The 19,408-nt window shown below is 46.5% G+C and overlaps 1 protein-coding gene across 2 annotated transcripts in view; it reads right to left on the bottom strand.

The window, feature by feature from the left end:
* Positions 1 to 3,359: 3,359 nt before the first annotated feature.
* The window catches only part of ets1 (v-ets avian erythroblastosis virus E26 oncogene homolog 1), a 33,840-nt gene continuing 17,791 nt past the window's right edge, over positions 3,360 to 19,408 (bottom strand). For both annotated transcript variants that reach the window (XM_047035252.1, XM_047035253.1), the window contains 7 exons: positions 14,418 to 14,537; positions 13,422 to 13,622; positions 13,014 to 13,094; positions 12,485 to 12,730; positions 10,449 to 10,709; positions 6,915 to 7,033; positions 3,360 to 6,584 (listed from right to left, as the gene is read on the bottom strand). In XM_047035252.1, coding sequence (XP_046891208.1) covers positions 6,369 to 6,584; positions 6,915 to 7,033; positions 10,449 to 10,709; positions 12,485 to 12,730; positions 13,014 to 13,094; positions 13,422 to 13,622; positions 14,418 to 14,537 — 1,244 coding nt within the window. In that variant the 3' untranslated portion in view covers positions 3,360 to 6,368. The remainder of the gene's footprint in view (positions 6,585 to 6,914; positions 7,034 to 10,448; positions 10,710 to 12,484; positions 12,731 to 13,013; positions 13,095 to 13,421; positions 13,623 to 14,417; positions 14,538 to 19,408) is intronic.

The following is a 19,408-nucleotide window of genomic DNA, read 5'->3' as shown; positions in this document are numbered from 1 at the left end:
AGTCAGATGTGTGCGCACGGGCATGTGCATGTTAGCGTGCATGAGATTTAAATCAGGTACCACATATACTATTTGTAAGCGTCTATCTAGTTTGCTTGTGGAACGAGACAGGCAGCAAGAAAAGCAAGACTCCAACAAATTGCTTATAGAGACAACAGCTGCCACCACAGTACTTCAGACTCTGTCTCATTCCCTCATCTTAATCTCCTCAGTTAATTCTACAACCACGTTGTTGGTTGCTTTGAGGATTTTAGTAAGAAGCATCAGATTTCCTCTTTGACTTCGCTTCTCTATGGTAGGATTGAACATCTGAAGTTATAATCCACATCCTCTTGCCATACAAGTCCATACATAATAGATTTGTCGGATGTTGACGGGTGAGAGTCCTGATCAGGCGCGTTGCTAGACATAAAGCTCTACTGGGGCACCTAGTCATTATACGTACAGTTCCGGGACGTACGTTTTATATCAGCTTTGATAGGGACATCAATAGTTAATGCGGGCTCGCGCCATAATTTGAGCGCAAATACCGTTTCTTGAGCGTCATGTAATATAATACGTTGGACTCATGTTACTATGTTTGAGTCAAAATAAGATGATTGGTGGCCTGTTATTTAGACTCTCTCGTTTCATCACGTTTACTTAGCATACCTCAATTCTGACTTGCGTGCCGACACCTGGACTTATCTGTGCAAGCTACAGTGGCTGTTATAGCACAGAAGAGCGTGCGGACAAGGAGTTCTGTGGGCAGGCATCAGTTTGTGTTTTCAACTGCGTTGATTTAACAAGCGTTGATTGGGATACTGCGATATTTTTTCCGGCTATTATCGATCTAAATGAACGCGCTGACTAATAAAGTAAATTGTTAGAACTCAAACTTGTAATGGTTTTAAATGTATTGGGGCACAGCACATTTATACTGGGCACGTGCCCCAGGAAAAAAGGTTCTAGTGACGCCACTGGTCCTGATCTATATTTGAACATGTTCCGACGCTTTGTCCAGAGTCCTGACTGTTGTAATTGACTCAACCAGCTGTGCAGGGCCACAGGCCCACTGGGTTTTTATCTGCAGTGGAATTTCGATAAACCCAGTGATACGAGCCATGAATGAGCTCTGTGTGGCCGCTGCTGATTTGGCGTCGGCCTTCCCCGTGAGTGACACGCTCTTTAAGCAGGGACACGCCAGCGTCCCAGCATGCCTGTCAAAAGGGGATCTTTTGACAACAGGCTGCTTGGGCCAGTTCATACTGTATAAGATCAATACTGTACATACAGTGCCCTCCAAAAGTATTGGAACAGTGAGGCGAATTCCTTTATTTTTGCTGTAGACTGAAAACATTTGGGCTTGACATCAAATAATGAACGTGAGACCAGAGATCAACGTTTCAGCTTTTATTTCCAGGTATTTACATCAGGATCTGATGCACAACTAAGAAAATATCACATTTTGTTTGAATCCACCCATTTGTCATGTGATCAAAAGTATTGGAACAGATATACTTAAAACATATTTAAGTGAATAAGACTTAATATTTAGTTGCAAATCCTTTGCTTTCAATAACTGCAGCAAGTCTGTGACCCATTGACGTCACCAAACTTTTGCATTCTTCCTTTTTGATGCTTTCCCAGGCTTTCACTGCAGCCGCTTTCAGTTGTTGTTTGTTTTGTGGGGTTCCTCCCTTCAGTCTCCTCTTAAGCAGGTAAAATGCATGCTCTATAGGGTTTAAGTCTGGAGATTGACTTGGCCAGTCTAATACCTTTCATTTCTTGCCCCTGATGAACTCCTTTGTTGTTTTGGCAGTGTGTTTTGGGTCGTTATCTTGCTGCATGATGAAGGCTCTGCCAATCAGTTTGGTTGCATCTTTCCTTAAATTGGCAGACAAAATGTTTCTGTAGACTTCCGAGTTCATTTTGCTGCTGCCATCATGTGTTACATCCTCAATGAAGATTAATGAGCCCGTCCCAGAAGAAGCCATGCAAGCCCAAGCCATGACATTACCTCCACCGTGTTTCACAGATGAGCTTGTGTGTTTGGGATCATGAGCAGTTCCTTTCTTTCTCCAAACTTTAGCCTTTCCATCACTTTGGTAAAAGTTAATCTTTGTCTCATCAGTCCATAAAACTTTGTCCCAGAATTTTTGAGGTTCATCTCTGTACTTTTTGGCAAATTCCAGCCTGGCCTTCCTATTCTTCTTGCTAATGAGTGGTTTGCATCTTCTGGTGTAGCCCTTGTACTTTTGTTCATGAAGTCTTCTGCGAACAGTAGATAGTGATACCTTCACTCCTGCCATCTGGAGGTTGTTGCTGATCTCACTAACAGTTGTTTTAGGGTCTTTCTTTACAGCTCTCACAATGTTTCTGTCATCAACTGCTGATGTTTTCCTTGGTCTACCTGTTCGACGTCTGTTACTTAGTACACCAGTAGTTTTCTTCTTCTTCAGGACATTCCAAATGGTTGTACTGGCTATGGCCAATGTTTCTGCAATGGCTCTGATTGATTTTCCATCTTCTCTAAGACTCACAATTGCTTGTTTTTCACCCAAAGACAGCGCTCTGGTTTTCATGTTGTTTTCACCTCTGAATACAGTCTGCATAGACAAAACCTATCTTACCCAATCTGAACCTGAGTGTAGACATTCAGTGGTATTTATTGATTGAATAATGTATGTAATAGGACACACCTGGGCAACAAAACACACCTGTCAGTCACATGTTCCAATACTTTTGCTCACGTGACAAATGGGTGGGTTCGAACAAAAAGGTGATATTTTCTAATTTGTGCATCAGATCCTGATGTAAATACCTGGAAATAAAAGCTGAAACGTTGATCTCTGGTTTCACATTCATCGTTTGATGTCAAGCCCAAATGTTTTCAGTCTACAGCAAAAATAAAGGAATTGGCCTCACTGTTCCAATACTTTTGGCGGGCACTGTATATGTATGTATCTGTATATCTGTATGTGTATCTGTACGTGTGCGTGTGTGTGTACAGTACCAGTCAAAAGTTTGGACACATGGGAAAATGTGTCCAAACTTTTGACTGGTACTGTATATATATATATAAATCTGAGATTCAAAACACTCACAGAACTTGCAAGCGAGTTATGTACTTGTAGGGATATGTGGACCCATGTCTTAGCTGTCTTGAAAATAATTGTTTTATGCATTTTTACTGACAGTATTATGTGTTTTTTTTTAGATCTTACGAGCACGGGTAGAAACTTCCAACAGAGGATAGAGTGGAGGAAGTTGGTAGCTCATAATTTGGCAAGTAGCCCAAAGTCACAACTTTCTAAAGTAGGTAGTCAAGCATACAATACTGTACTCAATGACTACACAATTCACACAAGATTAGGAAATATCTGTTCACATATATTTTTTTATAACATAACATTTCAAAGTACAGTAAGTACAATAAGAAATAGAAGCTACAGTTTATAAAACTTTCCAGCAGAAATCAATGATGGGCCAGCATCAGCCTTTTTTTCTTGAGCAGACAGGTCTTTTTCTATTAAAAAAGAAAATCGCTACATGTTTTTGTCCTGCGCTACCTTTTATTTCCCATGAAAGCACCAGCTGTCTGTGTCTCTCTTTTATAAAATATAAATTATCGAAAAATATTCAAATGTTTGTGAACTAAATACATTAAAAATGATCTCAATAACAAAAATACAGAAAACACTATAAAATATACAAAGAACTGTAACATCGAGGAAAAAAAAGGGTTTCCTACTGGATCAGTCTGAGATATGTTACCATGGCAACGTATCTATGTATGCATGTAAGTAGGTATACTATGATCTGTGCAATACTGTGTTTGTGACATTTATCAATATAGCCTAAATAATTTTTCCTGACAGTTGAACAAACTTCATTCGAAGTCTAAACAGGCACGTTAATAGACAAAGATACTCATATTCTGACCTACTACATATTGTGACTGGCACCAAGGGCATAGTCAAAAACAAGTTAAGCATATATTTAAATATCTAAAATAGTTGCCCTGGTATAAAACATTCGTTGGAGGTAAAAAAAAAAAAAAAACTGAACAGTGAAAATAAAACAGTGATTAAAATCCTGGACCTAAACATGCATTAAGAACTAAATCAAAGCAACTAAAGGTTGACCTGCCAAAACATTCAGATCAAACAGCAAGTTTCCATTTACTGTGTGAGGGTTTGCGTGCTTGTGCTAATTGATAATACCGAAACCAATCTTGTAGCTTGTTGGCCAACTAATCAGTTACAACACACAGATACAGTATCTCTTTCTCAGAATTTGGAGAGCACAAAATATGCAGTACAAGGGAAAGTTCTTGGCATAGACTCAAAGTTGAGCACTATCCCAGATAGATCAAAGTAGATAAAACTAGAAAAAAATTACAGTTTTTTGGTCCCTGTATTCCAACATGGTGGAGGGTACCCCACAGCCCCACAGCCAAAGACCTCACATGGGTTTGGTTATTATTCCTGCTTTGTCTCTTGCTTATTTGTTTAATCTGGGTCTTAATAAAGCTTTATGAAATACAATCTGTACAAATAGACATTTCAAAAGCTATTCTCATCAGTATGGGTAACATTCATCCACTGTAAACAATAACATTTTTATTTTAAGATGATATTTCTTGACTTTGGCTTTTCCCATAAGGCCGGCGTAGAGTATTGGTCCCACTGAACTGACAAAAGTGGAGCCACGGCTCCAAACCTAACCAGCTATCCACTGAGTGGTCCAAGTGAGCTAGACTGTCAAAATAAAAACGTTCATATACTTTTGCTCATCCATTCCATAGACAAAGTAGGGCGTCTTTTTTTTGTCTAAAGCACAGAAAATTATGAATTACAAATTACCATTTATAGTAATGCCACTTGCCCCCCCCCCCCCTGCCTCCTGTACATCTTGAAGTTGACCCGTTTGTCAATGATTTCGATTCTTCCCTCCTTTAACAGTGGTACAACAAGAGCGTCTATTTACACTTCATTCAGCAAAGGCCTCTGAGCAATGCAGTGCTGCTAGAACTCAAACCACACCCTTGCTGTCAATTATTATCAATCACACGTCACTTATCAACCACCAATCTATAGTTCCCGGTCCACGTCTACCCAACCAATCTCCTGCAGCCTCCTGATACACCCCTCCTCAGACCGTCGCTGACAGCCTAGACTTCTTCTCACCTCCTCTGCTAGCAAATTTCCACAAACACCTTAACCTTCAGAGAGTACTGTGCAGCAACACTAACGTGGGACTTTCATAGCACAGTACCCTCGATACACATTCCAAAAGCTTTTCTCAAAAACAGTGCCTTGACCTAGGATGCAACTCGCTACACTTGTCGCCCTCAACATCTTGAGCATTTGGAACAGCGTGGCACTCATGCCTGGTCTTCTCCATGTGTGAATGGACTGGCCGTCCTCGTACTGGCGTACGAGTTGAACATACATGCTGATCAGAATAGTCTCGCAAAGACACTGTCTCGCTATAGCAGAACGGCAAATGTGCAAAGGTGAAAGCGTCAGTTTTAAAAGAAACGGTTACTTTCAGTTGGCTGTCTATCAAGCACTCTTGCTATGAGTAAGGCGCCCTTGTGAACTCTGCGAAAACGAGAGAAAATGGCCAGTGTCTAGTGTCGTCTGATAACCAAATTTGCATTTTGACATTTTTTGGCTCGTGAAGGGAACAAAACAGGAGTAAGGTTAACCTCACACAGAATATCTTCTGGGTTCACAATACCTTCATTCGTTAAAAAGACAGCCTTCTTTCTGAGCCTTGGTAAGCTCCAAACAGGAGTCATTAACAATAATACTGGCACAAACATACAGTATGGTTCAAAAACAATAGTAAAACAAAATGAATTTTTTTTTTGGTCCAAGCTGAGAACACTACCCATGCCTATTGTGTGTGCAGTGAGGCAGAGAAACAGTGAGCATGTAAATACAACATATTTCCATTTTCTATTTTGGCAACAGATTTCATAGCAGTAATTTTCCTCTCATGCAATGTCCACCCTACAATGAATCACCCTCTCTTTCTCCTTCACAGCCCTCTTTCTCAAAGTCAGTTACTTGTGCTACTTAGGCAAAATGGGCACTCTATTCAAACAAACAGCTTTCCATTCACTTTGAGCTGCTCAGTTATACCTGTATATAATATTCATACACAACGCCAAAGCAACAGAGTATGAATTTTCACTGTTGGCATGTGCTCCATTTTAATATGTTGCCTGACATGAGCTCAAAATGTTTCAGAGACCACAGTAAGATTTTTAAGTCCCAAAATGGTTGCCCAGTCTACCGGATAGTAAAGAACACTTTCTGAGCCCCTAGTCTTCTCGGCTGCTTTGACACTGTCCTTTTCTTTCGTCCTGTAGTTTTTCACTCGTCTGTATCGGGCTTAACGTCCAACATGGCGTGGAGCTCCTCGGGGGTGTATCCCAGCAGGCTTTTTAAGTCACAGACAAAACGGTACACGTAGCGCTTGCCCGAGGTCTTGTGGATGATGTTCTTGTCATAGTAGTAGCGCAGGCCGCGACTCAGTTTCTCGTAGTTCATCTTGGGCTTGTTTTTCCTCTTTCCCCACCGCCGAGCCACCTGAGTCACAAAGAGCGTTCAGTTACATAGTGTACCAAGTGCCTAACACCCATGTGATAAACTTCCAAACTGCCTTATATGGAACTTCGGAAAACAACCCAGATGAAGTTTTGGATTTATTAACCCAACAAAAAAATTATCCAATTCGGTTTGTTCCGAGTAAATGACCCTTGCCTCGTCACTGACAACTTCCTGTAAAACACCCCCCCCCCCCCCCCCCCCCCCCCCCCCCCCCCCCCCCCCCAAAAAAAACTCAAAACTCATCTGTCGAACCACTCTGAGCCCCCCGACCATGTGACAGTGGTCTGGGAGGGAGCCGCGACCTCTCACCTCGTCGGGGTCAGAGAGCTTGAACTCCCAGCCGTCTCCCGTCCAGCTGATGAAGGACTGGCACGACTTGTCCGTCAGGAGTTCCAGGAGGAATTGCCAAAGCTGAATGGGCCCGCTGCCTGCAGAGCAGAAGAAGATGACAGCGATTAGAACGGTGCTAGCTAGCATACTTCGAGAGAATAAGAGAAGCGAACCAAATTTCAGCTAAGTAGGTGACATAATACGTCAGTGTAGCATTTGGAACAGTTCTGTTCACGCTTTTGATTTAACTGACTGCCTTGGGCCATTCATCTGACCCTTGAAGTAGACAATGTGAAAAGTTGAGACAGAATTAGTGGGGATAAAGACGTCCTTTACAGCACAAGGAGCCCATTCATGTCTCCTCTCGGTCTGTTCGCCTTGAGCAACATGCGTAGCTGCCCCGAGAAGCATGTGTTGGCTGGGTTCCGTCGCATATTTTGGTCTCCTCCTATGAATACCATGATGATGAAATCATGGCTGTTCATGTCCCAGATCTGAGGACATGACTTCATCCAAGCATGTGTATGCGTGTCTCTGTGTGTGTGTGTGTGTGTGACTGAGTAAGAGTAAAGGAGAGTGCTGAAGGAGGTGATTACAGTATCTTCTAGGTCGACAGCGTTTGCATAGTCACCACTGATGTCCAGGCGAGCACAGAATACATATTTTGTTATTGGAGTGAAATTCATTTTGCAGGCTCAACAAATCAAACAAAATGAAAAGGATGAACGTGACAGCGACGTCACTACGTCTGTATGGGGGGGGAGGAGACGAAGAACCATACATGAAAGCCTGCCTGCTCTGGTAACTCTGATCTTGGTGGTTTTCTGTGCTATGACAAACCCCCTGTTCTTGGCTTGTGAGTTCACAACCACACCTACTCATGTAGCGCCTCCTCAGCAGCGGCTAAGAAACAGCAGGTTTTCTCAGCTGCCTCTCAACAAGAGTCAAAAGGCACACGCCAACAATTTCAGAGAAATGGGCCTGTGGGTTTTGCGCTTGAGAGCGAGGGCGACACATGCATACAAGCCCTTCGCGCTCAGAAAAGAACAGACACGCGCCGAAATGGGAGAATGGATGTAGCGGCCCTCGACTCGCCGTATACCAACCGACGTTGTCGCACTGGGTCTCCTGAACACTGAGAGCTTTGAGACGCATTCCATGAAGTCTGCTACTGTAACAGAGGGCCCACATAAGGGAGATACAGTGCCCATTTAGCAGCCCCCCCCCCCCCCTGTGCTCTCACGCGAGAATGTAGTCGAACCCCCTTCCCCCCCCAAAAAAAAGCTTTCCAAAAATATGAGTGTTCACAATGGTCTTCATTGAAAAAGACTACAGTGTAGCGAATGAGGGTGTAGGGGCTCACAGTCAGAGCCATGTCAAAGATGTGGGCGCAGATGAGATGAGAGAAGAGGGGGGGGGGGAGAGAGAGACAGAGAGAGAGACAGAGAGAGAGAGCGGGAGAGAGAAAGAGAGAGCGGGGAGAGAGAGAGAGAGAGAGAGAGAGAGAAAAGCATTGAACGAGTGAGTGAAAGAGGGCGAGATAAAAGGCGTATGTGTGCGCATGTCTGTGAGAGTCAGAGAGTGGTCGGACAACCCCGGGGGTGTCAAGAGGTGTGACTGGAAATGAAAAGCATTTAACCTCATAGTCGGACTTATCTCTCACCTCTTATCGCTTTCCTGCTTAGGCTGTGCAGAGAACGGCATGTGCTTGTATTTGGTTTGGCGTAAGAGATGCCCATTTTAACAAACATCAAATTGGGATATATCATTTGGCATATTTTCCATTGCAGCTACACTCGCTGCAACACCTACTATCTCAACTCTAACTCCCCCTTCGCTAACCCGCTCTCCCCTTCTTGCTCGCTCTGTTCACAGCCATTTTTTTTTACCTCCATCTCCCACATATTTTACTTTCTCCATCTTGCGGTCACTTGCTGCATGAGGGGGCATCTACTGTAGACTTACTTGCTGTACGGCATGTGTAATAACAGCTAATGCCAACAGCTAATGCCAACAGAGGCCAGACCTTTTCTTTATCCAGATAATTATGATATTTTCCTCCATTTTTTGTTTCATCTCTTCTCATTCTGCATTCCTCCAGGTGCTCTGCAAAAGTGGGGTCCCACCAGCAGAAATAATGTGCAACATGCGTTAGCATCTCAATGGGTTTCTGTGCTGTCCTGGCAACCATTGATACGGTTGTTAGAAACACGTCTGCAAGGTTATATGTTTTGGCAAAGGCATCTGCATGTGTGTTTTTGTACCGTCATGTCAGAAACGTGGTCCAAATATCACATTTACAAAATCATGATTCATCCTCGACATTGGAGTGCACTTTATCATTATCTGCACTACATCAGAATTCAAAGGTTTGCGTAACTTCTTTAGGCCTACATTTCCAGTTGAATTCTTTTAGACAATACAATAAAAGAGATGGATATACAAATGAATGACGCACCGTTTAATAGAGGTCTTGTGAGTAGCATTGCCTTGGGGACTGCAAATTAACTTGACCCCAGGTCAAAACATAATCAAATCTAAGCATACATCGTCAGTGACGTACAGAACGGATTTGGGCTTTCCCCCTTCCACTACTAACAATCTTGTGACTTCAATGACCTCACAGCAGAAAAGCCCCACAAGATTTGAGCTGAATAGGTGACAGTTCAAGATGTTTGTCTAAAACTCTTGATGATTGAAACATTCATCAGGAAGGTTTGATTCTGTGTTTCATGCCTGTAGACATAGTGTTGTGTAAGAGTTACAGTTCTGAAGGTTTTGTCCAAACTGGCAAACATTAGATGGCAACAGTAAATGTAATTCAACTTTTCCACACTACAATCCCGCCATAAAAGACAGAAATAAAGAATCCAAGAGATTGTGTGTAACACATGTCAGACACCTTTACATTTAAATAGAATATGGAGGCGTATACTAAAACGTAAATAGGCTTGGGGAGATGAAGAGATAAATCAACTCTGAAGAACAGGGGTGGGTAATTTCTTTCTTTCTCTTGCTGTGCACGCGTTGCTAAGACAACTTGGAAAATAGGTCGAGATGCGGGACAAAGATAAAAAAAAGAAAAAAAAGTGTGCAGATGAGACAGCAAGAGGTGCAAGGTGGAGAGAACAGGGCAGGGAGCTGCAAATGATTGTTGTCGTTCTTCCTGTTTCCTGTAAGGTGCGCAACTCGGAGCCAGCTTAGGTTGGCGGAGTTGTTGAACTCCTCTTTTAAGTTACCTCAGTTATGTTGAGGCGCACCCACACCTGCTACCACAGTGCATGCAAAACCAGTAGCTTACGTTACAATACATCTAATACCATATCCAATGGAGACCTATGGCTGGCAAAATCATTTAAGAAAAACAATAATAATTTGCTGATATACCTACATTTAAAAAAGACATGGCACTGGTGTACGTTTTACAAGCAGAGATTCCCCCAAAATGGTCAGACATTCCAAAAAGTACTACTGTAGCATGTGACGGCCATGCGCCTGTGGAGGTGGTGTCACCTGTGTAGCCGGCGAGGGCGGCGGCAGGGATGACAGGCTTGTCCTTGCTGAGGTCAGAACGCTCCCTCACGTAGTCCTTGAAGGTGCCCTTGGGCTTGTGGCCCTGCAGGGCGCTGGGGTAGTCCTCCGAGTCAAAGCTGTCGTAGGAGGGGACCCGCTGGAGGCTGCTGAAGGAGGACTGGCTGCTCCAGGACTGGGTGAGCCGGTCGCAGCTCTCCAAGCTCTCGATGCTCTCGAAGGAGTCCTGGCCGCCCAGCTTACCTGGGGGTGGGGAGGACAGGATGGGGGGGGGGGGGGGGGGACAGAAGAAGATCACAGGAGTTCATGAGTGTTGTTGCTCCTGAAAAAGGTATTTTAGCCGTGCTTCGGATTAAGGGAATTGAAGTGCTTTACACATTTTAAGACCACGTAGACAATGGACTTGACAATTTGCGACTTCCAATAGAAATAGGCCACCACTGCAGCGACAGAATGTTAATTGTTTCAAGCTGCAGCTTCAGAGACAATATTTACACCAGGAATACCCACGAGGCTTCGGCAGCAAATGAGTCCTTCTCGCTCTTTCTCAACTGAGGCTCGTTGTTTTGTATGCTGCAGCGTTTCTCTATTTCACACTCGGCCTCGCTTGTAGGGCTGCTATTTAGTTCAGACTAATTGGAAGACGATCGCACAAATGGCTCCGCTATTTCTGGCCGAAAAAGATAAGAGGACTCTTTGAATTGCCAGCTATTAAAGTACGAAACGTAATACAGTGCACCAACTTGCTCCCCGAAAATCTTCCAATTGTGAAAAATTGAAGCCACATGTTGGGTTTCATTTTTGTGCCACAAATACTTTCCCACGTCGAGGAAAAGCTCAATGCCAGGCCCCCTACTGCCCACTCCCCCCACCTCTCACGAAAAAAAAAAAAAAAAAGGAATTCTTTGGATTTATGATGTTCGATGTCTGGACGTACCTTGCGGGCAAATGCCCAGGCCGTTGGAGAGAATGTGTGTACTGTGGCTAACTCTATCCATCATACTCCTGCTCATTTGTTCAGCTGAGGAGGATTGGGGGGAAAGAAAATCCCAGCTTTACTGGTATCGATGTAAACCACACGGCTAATTCTTCTCCAAACTATCAAGAGGGGAAAGTGAGCAGATGTGCCTGTGGTCCGAGCAAACAGGATGGGTTCATGAGAATGCCCGTGCTCCCTGGCTGACGCCAAGTACAGAAAAACCTCAAGCTCGAGATGTGAGACAAAGACAAACACCTCTCACTTGAGGTGTTTTACGTAAAAGGTTTGAAGATAACGTTCTTCGACCTCTCAGGCTTTGTTCGCGTTTCGCACTGACAGGAAAACAATAGACTGCTCTCGTCTTTGGTAGTTTTTTTTTTTGGTTCCCAAACCTCGTCTCGTGTGAGCGGGGGTGGGTGGGTTTGTTTGTTGGAACCACAAGCACAAACCTTACTGCCTGTTTTCTCCTCACCTTGTACACACGCTGTTGTGGCTGGGTAAGCTTTGACAGCATCAGCACCATCACACACATCCATGTGGGCACACACACACGCATGATTGTCTTTCACAAAGAGAACTCAATTTGGTCTTTGCTCCAGTTATTGACCGGCCTCACAGGTTTCAGTGAGAGATGAGCGACGCTAGTTCAGGCATGGCACTGGGCAGCGCGCGTCATATCACCCATCGCCGTGTTCCCAGCCCAGTGTGCACGCATCCTCGATTACCTTAGTGTTCTGCCGTTGCTGCCACCCACCACCATCTACTTCTCCCCCATGTTGTCTGTCTGGATTTAACTCGTTGCTCCCTACCTGCATTTCATGCATGCTGCAGTGAAGGCAGGGAGCGCTTCCCCATGCATGCTGCAGTGAAGGCAGGGAGCGCTTCCCCATGTACATCCATTCCGCCAATGTTAAACCTATTCTCGTGTATGTGAATAAATAGTGAAATCAATCACTTGAGTGTCTTGACTAAACTACTGGTAACAACGGCCTCTAGTGCATGGGAGCTCCGGCTAACCTGAGGTAAACTGTCCACTCACCTCTGCTGATGCGGCCCACACACATGTTGTCCGGGGAAACCACCTCCTGCTTGACTGTGAAGTAGTGGCCCTGCAGAGGGTTGAGGGGTGCGTCCCGGAGAATGACGTTGGGGTATTCGCTCTCGTACTTGAGTGACAGCAGGTCCTCTGAGCTGATTGGGTGGAGCGTCTGGTAGGACTCGGTGATGAAGCCGGGCTCGGAATACTCCGAGGGAGGGACGCACTGGGCATGCTCAATGCCGTAGCCTTGAGAAACAGGAACGGAGGGGGGGGGGGGGGAGATGGAGACAGAGAAGGATTAGGCAATCTGGAACAATTTCATGTCTTAACAGGCAAGTCATGGTGATTAGAACCGACAATTACAACACAGCATGAGAATAGCTCACAAACGAACAAACTAACGATGATGAATAAATGGGGTCACATGCAGTATTAAGTAGTGTGTCAAAAAGGGATATTAGAATAAAATGAAGATCTATTAGTTAGAAAGAGACCGTCTACGGTGTTTATCCCCCTCAGAGGTACTTACTGACAAAGTAGTCTGAGCTATAGCGGGATTCCTGGAAGCTGGAGGTCAGGCCGTTGGCGTTGGAGAAATGCTTTGTGTCTTCTTCATGAAAAATAAATTATGAGCATCACTAACCCCGTCATTGATTTCATGTATCGTATAACTGCCGTGAAAAGCTGCATTGAGTGTCGGGCCTGACTGATGAAAGATTAATGACCTGAGGTAATTCTCCTTTCCTCTTTGGCTCCTGTTACGGTGTTAAATGCTAACAATGCCTATAAAATTGACCTTTTAGCGTAGACTAGACTATTGTTTTCATCCGCTCTTCGAGATGTCCTTCTGACCCGGCCGCTTGAGTAACCGGTTCTCAATACAAATGAAGGACGCGGCCGTGGGCGTGCAGCCTTTTGGCTCCGATTGCCCTTTTACCTTTCTGAAGCATCTCCAGGTGTTCCCAGAGGATGTCGCCCACAAAGTCGGGAGCCAGGTCCAGGAAGCGCTCCTTCCCCAGGGCGCAGAGGACGGCGCCGTTCATGCGGAACTTGTGGAAGTCCACGTTCTTCAGGCTGAACTCGTTCACCGTCCACGCCAGCCACTCGCTCACGTGACTCTCCGCCCACACTCTGGGATCTGGGGAGAGGGGGGAGGAGCCGAGCCCAGACTTGATTGGAAGGGTTAGGGTGTGGGAGCATTCCCACACGGCGGGGAGTCTTCCGGAATCTCATTTGAACATTTCCCGTGAGCTACGACACAGATCTTCAGGGTGCATGGACAAAGACGTGAAACCCTTCACTGACGTCTTGGTAAGAAACGACCCCCTTGTTCATGCTTCATATAAATGGTGAAAAAACATCGCACTGCGATGCCATCACAATGGATTTGTATTCTTTTTTAGCGTTGATAAACGAAACATGTAGGCGGGTCTATTGTAGACGTTACGTAGACATTAGAGAATTAGGTATTTGGCTGCCCTAACCATATGCATGTTAGGGCAACCACAAACGATCAGCAGTTTCAGTTGTCTGCAAATAAGCACTTAATAAACAGGAAACCCCCCAGCTAATTCAAGGCGGTATGAGGACAGCCAAAACACCATTCAAAAGCAGAAACACCATTTGTGTACTTCCTAAATAGCTAAGAAGTGTTGTTCGTCATTAGTATGTGGCATCATTATAATATTGTTTCGAACCCCTGCTTTCACCTGCAACCCTTGCACAGCCGTTCTTCCATTTTGGAAGTTAACTCTTTATGTATCGTGGAACAGACTAAATGCAACATTGTTTGCTGGATCGTGTCTTAGCTTTCGGCAGCATGTCTATGTGTTTTTTGGGGGTGGGTGATTTTCTAAGAGACGGTGTGTGTTGCTGTTTGACCAGACAGACGGTCGAGGGAGAGAACTCGATGGCCCCCAGCTCTACGCGGTACCTTTGGGAATGCCCAGTCTCTGCTGCTCCTTTGTGAAGCCGCTGAACGTGGCTTTGAGGGCCTGAGACATCATCTCTTTACTCCCCGGAGTGAGCAGGGGCACGTCTCCACACTCCAGATCTGAAAGATAGAGGAGGGAAGACAGAGATGAAGAGAGAGAGTGAGAAAGAAAGACAAAGAGAGAGAGAGACAGGGAGAGAGTGGAGGGAGGGAAAGAGAAAGGGGGGGGGGGGGGTCAGTCTCGCTAACCGGACACACTGTAGTAGCCACACACACACTCGGTCTTTAGCTCTAGTTCCTCTCTCACCGTGATCAAGCACTTGGCTCAGCCATTACATCCTGTTCAGACAGACAGTGTATCGACATCCCATCTAATCCATTAAATGTCGCAGCTGTCGCAAAAGTGCTCAGTGTATCGCAGGAACACACCCTTTCAGGGGAAAAATTTATTTGTTTCCCCGCCGTGTGTTGTCCAGGTGCCTCTGTGTTTTGCCAGGACACAGGATACGCGCCTGATATCTAGACGCCAGAAGTCGCCACGCTGCATTGCTTCGAAGGAGCGTGCCCACAAGTGACTGGCTGCCTGGGTGGGACACAGGGTGAAGCCTGGGGTCTGTCTGAGATCATTCCGGAACCCTCTAATTCAGCCCCTGGTCACACAGGCACACAGTTAGGGCGCCAACAGAAAGGCCTACTGTTGCCCTGGCTAGGCATTGGGTCAAACGGTCAGGGTCAAAGGTCAGCAGTGAGGTGATGATGTCACCCTGGCCTCTGGGGTGTGTGTGTCGGGGGAGCGACGACTCGCGGTCACACACACACAGTGTTCTCAGTTCACACATTGGGTATCCAGCTGGACACAAGGAGAGTCTTTGATGGCTTTAAACAGTGCCTGATGACTGGCGGTGCTCTAATTAGATTGACTGGTCTGTGGAGGCTGGAGGAGACAGAGGCGGTGTTAGAAAGAAGAGTTGATTCAGGCGAGGGGGGAGGAAGACGGGGGAAAGCCCCCATGCCACAAAAAATACTAAAAAAACTCTGATTTAAACAGCAACCCCACCACTTTTTCCACAATGGGGAGAGAATTACAGTGCATGCTACAGATTACTGAGACAACCCTCTAAGAATGTGCTTTGAAAGTCGCCACAAAAAAAGAAGAAGTATTTGACAACAATGAACACTTTCTACAGTGCAGAACAAGCAACCTCAAATAAGTTGACGCATGCTTTTTGTGAGTTTTGCCTCTGCATCTCTCTCTCTCTCTCACATCGCCGGTGTCATTCTCCCAGATGTTCTGGCCTCCTCTGCTGGATGGGCCAGCGTCCTGGACTCTCTTGGAATGCTCAACAGCTGTCCCTGATTCGCCAGTCGCGCCGACATAACCCAGCGCTGGAAGGCTGGCTGACAGGAGAACTAGACCTAGCCCTGTCTGTGTTGCTCTGTGTCTGTCTGCCTGTCTGTCTTCCACCATCCGTCTACTCACTGGGGGGGGGGGGGGGGGGGGGGGGCTTTCTTCAGACATCGTGGTCTAATGTCCTTACAGAGCGCTACGGCTTGCCTTTCCGGGATGACTGGAGACGAGTTGGTCCCCGCGTTCATCCTTCCCTCTCCCCAAAAAGACATCCCCCCAAGCTCCCTGTGTCTCTTACCATGGAGATGGTCAGCGTGCATTAAAACCATTAGAATTCCGAACATAGAGCAATGAAGCATTGTGCTAATGGTTTAGACCCACATCGCAGCTGTGTGTGATAGCTAATGCACAGCGTCCATTAACAGAAGAGGCGGGCTTGGATCTTTAGCCGGTGAATGGCTGGGTCCTGATACGGTTTCAATAGCTGCGTGAGAACCATTAGCCATGGCAGGGTCAGAGGCTCTGAGCGTTAAGTGTCTCCTAACCAGCCCGATCCACACTGGATGATTGGAGTCTGTCTCAACCCGAGACGAGGCTCATCCATTAGGACGAGAGACGCTGGAACGCTCTCCGTTCCCCTCGTCCCGTCTGCCGATGGCGGGATGGCAATGTCGCGGGACGAAAAGACGACATGCGCCAAACGAGCGAGGGCCACATGTGGATCGGGTATCGATTGCCTCCTCTCCAGTGACATCACTATGTGATGGTCGGACATGAGTGGTGAGTGGTCTGCCACGATGGTGTCACCACCCCCTCCCCCTCCCGGGTTGCCAAGGAGATATCAACCGCTTGGACGACCTCTCTCCCCCCCCCCCCGAACCTGCCAGGCAGAGATGAAGGTTCTGCCTAACACCTCACACCCAGGTCGGGAGAGTCAAGGAGAAAGTGGTGCACATGCACACACACACACACACACGTGAACCAAATTAGCAGTATCCTTTGCCTGTGCGCCAGAGCGAGGGCGTGAAATTTGGAATTTTCGGCCGGGGGGCTACAGCTCTTGGGAACTGGAGACCCTCGACAGGGCCAGGCGAGATGGGGCGAGGTCGGGGTGGGGAGTGTGTGTGTGTGTGTGGGAAGCGGAGGGGTGACTCATCGGGCTGTAATTGAAGCCGATCACAGGACAGGAGGAGGAGAGGGGGAGATGAATGAGAGGACTAAAGAGTGTACTCTCTCTCTCTCTTTCCCTCTCTCTCTCCCAAGGTGACATCAGGCAGGAAACGGACCATCTCCCAGGCGGAAGTGAACTTCCTTCATTCGTGAAGGCGGCGCCGCCTCGCCTAAGATGATGCAAGGCATCATTGATAATGCAACGTGGGCTACTCTCTATATACAGTACCAGTCAACATTTTGGACACATTTTCCCATGTGTCTGTGCAGGTTTTGACCACAATGTGGGGAATGCCGTGGGCGAGTAATAAAAGAGGGGTCTATTCAGAGGAGCTGTTGGGGTGTTTCTAAAGTAAATCACTTGATGGGTGATTTAGAGGGACGATTTATTTTGGTCTCCTTCCGAGATCAAAATATACTTCAGACAAGCGATCTATCTCGCACCCTCTTTTGCTTGAGCTGTGTATGGGACAGCTGTTCTCATCACAACGCTTTTGGTCCACTTCCTGTTGCGAAGGTGCCACTTGATGAGGTCGAGGGGAGAGGTTGAGAAGGTGGGTCAGGTGTTTTAAACCCGGAACACCCACGGTGAAGGAATGGAACAACCCTCTCGCTCAGCTATGGTAACTGGTGGGAGAGGTGAGGGACCATACCAAAAGAACGGGGGGGGGGGGGGGGGGGGGGGGGGGGGTGGAGCCAGCCTATGGTGGTCTGAAGGGCAGCCCCGACCCCCGCAGAACCCCCAGTCCAGAGGTGGTGGTGCTATCTGGGGGGCTCTTTGATGGAGATTCCTATCTGTCCCAGTCTGGGAGAGCCAGAGGTCATAAACCAGGCCGACATGAAGGGAGCCCATTCAGGTCCCAGAGGGTAATGAAGTGGCAGGGGGGCTGTTGAGGGGGAAGGAGGGGGGGGGGGGGACTCAGATCTCTAAGAGGGACGCTTGTTCTTCAGCCCCCCTCCCGTTTTCTACGTGGCTATTTGGATTTCCATCTCAATGCAGAGAGCCGGGGGCTTGCAGGGACAGGAATAGAAGTGGCCGGCGGGCGTCCACAGTGCGGGGAAGCCCCGGAGCCAGAGCGAGGAAAGGCCAAACCCAGACCCAGACCCAGGGTCAGACCCAGGGCCAGACCCAGGGCCTGCCACCCGGTCTGAGGTCGATGTCCAGGCCAGTATCACATAGCACTGGGACAGTGAGTCTATCCTTAGGCTTCCACCACTGTCTGTTGGACACCGTCAACCCTGTACAAGTCTGTGGTTGTGTGCCAGCCCACGCAGCTTAAGGCCATATTATGCTGCTGCTGACTTTGTACTAAAAAGACTACTGTCTTTTTACAAAGCAAACACTGGGCTCTCCAGGAACACCACACTCCAGGAGCACAGCCTGCCGACGCTGGCAGAAAGACGACTGTCTCGCGCTCCGGCTGCTTTCTTTCCCTACCTCCCTCCGTCCCTCTTACTATATCTGCAATCACATTAGCTTATGATGTGAAAGGGCATTAAGAACTCTATATTGTTTGCACAGTCTCAGGTCTGGCGTTATGACATTAGCTTCATGTCTCCATTGATCCCTGGCTGGGCCTGGCTGGATGCTAAGTGTCTTCCAGTTAAAAGCTTTGATGGAAATTCCCAGCTTTCCTCAGAACATGACGGAACACAAAGTTCTTACAAATGGCTCGCCTTCACTCTTCATGCATACCAAACTGACGCAACTAGACACGAGTTCTCTGAGAATGGTGTTCTGTTCTTGTATTTTGTCTTAGACCATCTCAGAATGTGAAATACTTGTGAAATTCCTCTCTTTGCCTAATGTGAAAAACAGTGTACACAACTTTATTTCACAACCCTTCAAATGTACTTTGGTGGGTTGAGACACATGGAGAAAATGAGAGGAAGTTAGTTCTCTCTCTTTTCGTGACACAGGCTTTTGCTCGGTTCTACCACACCAGAATGCAGGTGGTGTTAGCTTAGCAACGCGTTTCCAGCTAGCCTTCCCCCAGACCCGGCACTGGTGTAAACAGACAGGGGATGCTCTGAGTGAACTGTTTAGGCGCTAAAGCAAACACACGTCTCTGACAAACAGTTTACTCCCGCCTTTGCATTCTTCTAAGAAACCCTGTTGCCTGTCCGGTTTTCCACCCAAACGGACACATTCCTCCGGAAACTTTTCTGGACACTTGAGCGTGAAATACGATGAGAAAGGGATAAACCAATGGGAAGCATGATTCACTGTAATCCATGTTGTAGAAATGAATGCTTTCCAATACTCTTTGCACAAACACAGTTCTGTACATAATTATACATCACAATGTAGCTCATGCTAGCAGTTCATTTGAAAGCAAGATATGGGCGACAGATGTATACTCGATAAATTAATTCCCCCAGACCACACTTGCATGCCATACATACCACTGGTGTTTTACAATTGCTAATATGCTTCTCACAGCTTTTTCTTTTGCTTCTAACAAAACCAGAA

Source organism: Hypomesus transpacificus, chromosome 15, assembly GCF_021917145.1.
Source record: "Hypomesus transpacificus isolate Combined female chromosome 15, fHypTra1, whole genome shotgun sequence".
Taxonomy (NCBI): Eukaryota; Metazoa; Chordata; class Actinopteri; order Osmeriformes; family Osmeridae; genus Hypomesus; species Hypomesus transpacificus.
Note: the sequence above shows the minus strand (reverse complement) of the source record. Positions and strands in the feature narration are given on the sequence as shown.